Source organism: Atta colombica, unplaced genomic scaffold (assembly GCF_001594045.1).
Source record: "Atta colombica isolate Treedump-2 unplaced genomic scaffold, Acol1.0 scaffold47, whole genome shotgun sequence".
NCBI classification, from domain to species: domain Eukaryota; kingdom Metazoa; phylum Arthropoda; class Insecta; order Hymenoptera; family Formicidae; genus Atta; species Atta colombica.
Window position 1 is genome coordinate 3,825,649 of NW_017259536.1, and position 4,553 is coordinate 3,830,201.

At 34.4% G+C, this 4,553-nt stretch overlaps 3 protein-coding genes across 4 annotated transcripts in view; 2 read left to right on the top strand and 1 right to left on the bottom strand.

The window, feature by feature from the left end:
- The window catches only part of LOC108691613 (PHD finger-like domain-containing protein 5A), a 2,941-nt gene extending 2,069 nt beyond the window's left edge, over window positions 1-872 (top strand). Inside the window, exon 4 of the mRNA XM_018199454.1 lies at window positions 635-872. The gene's annotated coding sequence lies outside the window, so the exon portion shown is untranslated. The remainder of the gene's footprint in view (window positions 1-634) is intronic.
- LOC108691467 (histone H4 transcription factor-like) lies at window positions 245-3,471 on the bottom strand. 2 transcript variants are annotated; one of them, XM_018199219.1, is made up of 6 exons: window positions 3,401-3,471; window positions 1,866-2,387; window positions 1,278-1,614; window positions 892-1,207; window positions 540-831; window positions 245-469 (listed from the first exon to the last, which is right to left on the bottom strand). In XM_018199219.1, exons 2-6 carry the CDS (start codon window positions 2,346-2,348, stop codon window positions 245-247), a joined length of 1,653 nt encoding a protein of 550 aa, XP_018054708.1. In that variant the 5' UTR covers window positions 2,349-2,387; window positions 3,401-3,471. The 2 variants fall into 2 exon arrangements, with proteins under 2 accessions (XP_018054708.1, XP_018054707.1); XM_018199218.1 differs by having other exon boundaries at window positions 534-831.
- Window positions 3,472-3,478: 7 nt separating this feature from the next.
- LOC108691468 (tRNA modification GTPase GTPBP3, mitochondrial) overlaps window positions 3,479-4,553 on the top strand; it is a 3,886-nt gene continuing 2,811 nt past the window's right edge. Inside the window, exon 1 of the mRNA XM_018199220.1 lies at window positions 3,479-3,700. Coding sequence (XP_018054709.1) covers window positions 3,490-3,700 — 211 coding nt within the window. The 5' untranslated portion in view covers window positions 3,479-3,489. The remainder of the gene's footprint in view (window positions 3,701-4,553) is intronic.

Consider the following 4,553-nt stretch of genomic DNA (forward strand, 5'->3'; position numbering starts at 1 on the left):
TGCTTTGTAAATTGATATACTTTATATTGTTCTTGCTTTATAATCATAAACATTTTAAAAAATATAAAGTGATAAATAAAAATAAAGTTTTTCAAAGTGAAGATGCGAGGTAAATAAATTTACGTTGCACATTTGTATCAAAACTAAATGTAAAGTACATAACGCCTATAATACAAAATCATAGAAAGAATACATAATGTAATAATATAAAAATACAAAGAATATTTTTCTAAAGATATCAAACTTATGTTAAAATTAGCAATGGTTTTTCCGATGGCGGTAGTTCTTTTGTTTCTTGTATCTCGACGATCTCCTGTTTTATGATATTCCCTTTTTCGTCTACATCATCGATAGATATTAAAATATTAGATATAACAGGTACAAACTTGTCAACGCCATTCTCTGCCGTTTCCTCTTGAGAATCTTGTGCAGCTTCTTTCATTTCTTCTTCTGAATTATCTTCAACAATCTGGAACAAATCATTATATGAATGGAAGAAAACTATTAAATAATGTTAAGTTAATGAAATTCACTTTTACTGTTGTCAGCGAGGTAGTTTGATTGAGCTCTATTTTATATTTTTTATCTGGTAAATCCGCCTCTTCGACGGGCAACATGTTTTCTTCATCCACAGCTTCGTATCGAACCATCTGTAGCCTATAACATCCGTCTTCTTCCTGCGTATAATGGAAGCGTTTGTGTCCGCTGGGCAATTGCAATCGATGGGCTTCTATAAGATGCTTTGTCAATCTATAACTCTTTCGATATTTAATCGGGCATTCGTGACAACAGTACCATCGCACCGCTAAACTATGTACTCGTTCTAAGTGCCTGTAATATATTCAATCATCAAATAAAGAATAAATCATTAATGAAGAGCTTTATGATTACCTATCCAAGGTGTAAGCTCCTTTGCACGTGTAAAGACATCCCTCGAAGTAGCAAGAAAAATTCGGTCCATTAGTATGGACAGTCATATGAGAATCAAGATCCTGTTGCGACTTGGCAGCATGCGAACACAATTGACATGGAAATGTTCTGGTTGACATGTGACGGTATCTGACGTGTTTTGCCAAGCCCGACGGCGATTCACAGCTCATGTCACATAGAGTACATTTATAATTGAACACATGAGATCTCATGTGATCACGCAAAATTCCTTCGGTCGGATAAAACTTGTTGCAGTGTGAACAACGGAATCCTTGCACTGTAAATTCATAATGTATTGGAAGAAAATGAAAGAGATCATTCATCAGAACGTACGATGAATTTATTACCTTCCAAGGGAATTTGTCGCTGGCAATGTATGTGAAATTTCGTCTTTGAGGCGAACGTGACACCGCAGTCTGGGCAAGCAATTATTTTCTCTTTGGTATGACATCTTACATGATCTCGTAATTTGTATAAGCTAGTATATTTGCCATTGCACCCGGTCCATTTGCAATCGACTCCGTCTTTGATTCTGTTGCCACGCGGGCAATCAGTCATGTGTACAGTAACATGATACAAGTACATTTGATAATTTGTGAACAGTTTCAAGCACTCTTCCCATCTGCACAAATGTGGAGGTGGAGAATCTAAAATGTTCTTCCATTCTGCATCTCTATGACATTTCTGCAAAAAAATCCTTAATTTTTAATCTTTATTCCACTGATGTGAAGGTTTTCCAGCAATAGACAGTAATCATTTCCACATTTGCCTGAATTGTAAAAATTTATACAATATAGTTAGGCACCAAAACTTGCCTTGACTGAATACTACTCTTTTCACCAATTTGTAGTGAATGTTTAAGATTGACAAACAAGAAGGTAATGATTTGCTGTGTCATCTATGTCTTTTGCTGGAAAATATCCATCGTTACTTACGGGTAGTTTGATTTTTGCGCGAACATTGGATCCAATACACTTCAACTTAGTGTGATAGGCATGATAATTGACATGCCGTATTACTTCGTCGTCTACATCGGTGTTATATGGACAATCTTTCCATTGACACACATATACCTCGTTATCGTTTTTTATGCTTATTTGTATGTTAGGTATGTGACTCGAGACATGCCTCAAAAATTTGTCCAAATGATTGCTGCGAAACGTGCATTCCTTCCACTCGCAGATCAGATCCAGCACTTCGTCCTTCAGTTGCGTTCCCACTTTACGTTTTTTCCCGCCACATTCTGAGACAGAATCGAATTCCGAGTCCGTGTTGTACCAATCATCGCACTCCAATTCATCTAGCTTTTGTTTGAGGGAATCCTCTTTGGTATAGAAACAATTCTTTTGGGATTCCACCCAGTTGCCGCATCTATCTAGCACTACTTCGTTTGCCATCAAATCCTCTAAATCCTCCATTGTGCAAGGATAACAAATTTAACGTTACGTCTTATACGTCTGGAACAAACGTCTTGGGTATTAATCAAGGATACATACTATAAAAAACTTTTAGAGTAAATTTTATTCTAAGTGAAATCTCACTTTAAAGAAAACTGAATTACTTTTTTTCAAGACTAGAGGATCCAGTTTTACAACTCATTAACTCTTAACCGAGGTTTAATTTATTTCTCATCTTTTTCCAATTCTAGCATCAGAAAAAGATGAAGACTAAGTTGAATCATGATTAAATTAACCATGAGTTGTGAAACTGGACCTATAGCTTAATTTTCATTCTTTTTAGTGAATTTCCACGCTAAAGTTTAATTCCACACTTAATTCTTAACCGAGTTAATTCTTAACCAAGGTTCAACTTGTTTCTCATCTCTTTCCAATTCTAAAATTAAGAGTTAACTGCTTGATTAACCGTGAGTTGTGGAACTGGATCTAAAGAATTTAAAATGTAATTCAATAACGATTACCCTTGTAAATCTTTACTTATATCTTATGAAAACTCCTAAGTTTTACAGTTGAAGTATAAAATACAAATAAACCTTCGTTTTATAACAATTGATAAAAGAAGGTTTAAAATTTTTTCCTTATAATTTAGAATTTCATACTCTATACATTTTTTTAGTAGACTCTGACTCTAAAGAGTGAAAATTGAGCCAATCTTAAAAAAGAGTAGTTCAATTTTCAATCTTTAAGAATTTTCAATCTTTAAGAGATTTCATTCTTCAATAAAATTCATCTTAAAAGTTTTAGAAAGCATCTAGTATCAATCATAAAGATTATATAACCGTCTAAAATTTTTCACTAAAGGGCTAAATAATCCGTTGTTGTAATCTAAGATTAAACGTACTGTTGCAGCGCGACATGAAATGGCGATCGTGACGATCGATGGACGAAAGGAATTTTGTTGAATCAGAAGCAAATAAGAGAAACTACCGATTCCTAACTACTTCCAATCAAGACAATACTGATCTCTGCCGCGCAGCACAGCGTTCGTTTCCGGCAGTCTCGCCGTATCTCACCGTGTGAATTGTGATTCCACAATCGCTATCTCTTCGTAGTGCACTGTCGTCCGTCCACTTGTCTTACTCGCTCGTCAGCTTGTCGATACATGTCGACATTTCGTCTGATGAGCAATAAACTCGTTATGCGCCTGTTCTCGTCTCCGACGAACCTTCGCGAGCGTTTCTATTCCCTCATCCGTGGATCTTCTCGAAGCGCGCGGTTTGTTGTATCGCGTGGAACGTCGTGCTATTGTCACTTTACCGCCAACTGTCCTGTGAGCGATCGCAAGGGCACGACCATCTGTGCCCTGTCTTCCGGTTATTACACTTACACTTTGTCCGGCGAGAAAGAGGGAGGGTGAATCTTGACACGCTGATTCTCGCAAATTTCCCAATAAGTTTTCTGGCATTTTTCTGACAGGTTAAGACTCGCTGGCTTGGATCGCGTGTCTTCTCCCCTCCCTCTGATTCGCATCACATTGGTCTTATATGCTCTTTTTTATTAGTGTAGATTTAACTTAACTTTTTTTATCTTTTTTTAGTTCTAAAAATGATACCCGTTTTTACCAATGTTATTTAATTTTCATCTAAAGAATTTTAAAAAAATTGAAGAGCAAGTTAAACCGAAATTAAAATTAATCTACATTGATAGAAATGAACAATAATCAGTTCCTCAAAAGAAACTTTAATTCGAATAACTTAATTTATGTTCATTGCCACCAATGTAGATTAACTTCAATTTCGATTAAACTTACTTTTTTAGTTCTAAGAATTAAAAAAAGAATAAAAATCTTTTATAGTTCTTAAAAATTAGAAAATGATAAAAGAGTAAATTAAACCGAAATTAATCTACATCGATAGAAATTTAATTATATAATTATATAATTCGTCGATTTATATCTATTTCTAACAATGTAGATTTACTTTAATCTTTAATTTATTCTTTATCTTTTTTAATTCTTAAACCTAGAAACAAATGGAAAGTATAAATTAGTCATGATGGAAAATTAATTTACATTAACTTTAGAAAATGGGCATTAATCTTTTTTTCCATACGTTCAACAGCAGAAATTTTGTAATTCTGTTCGCGCAAACAAAAGAAATGAGTATTACTTGATGTGTAAATTACCTGCAGAACAGAAACTAACAATTATATACACATATATATATA

Coding starts and splice junctions, on each gene's coding strand:
- LOC108691467 (XM_018199218.1), bottom strand. CDS start 2,348: ATGGAGGATTTAGAGGATTTGATGGCAAACGAAGTAGTGCTAGATAGA. Junction 1,615..1,865: donor GCGCAAAAATCAAACTACCC/GTAAGTAACGAT, acceptor ATTTTTTTGCAG/AAATGTCATAGAGATGCAGA. Junction 832..891: donor GGAGCTTACACCTTGGATAG/GTAATCATAAAG, acceptor AATATATTACAG/GCACTTAGAACGAGTACATA.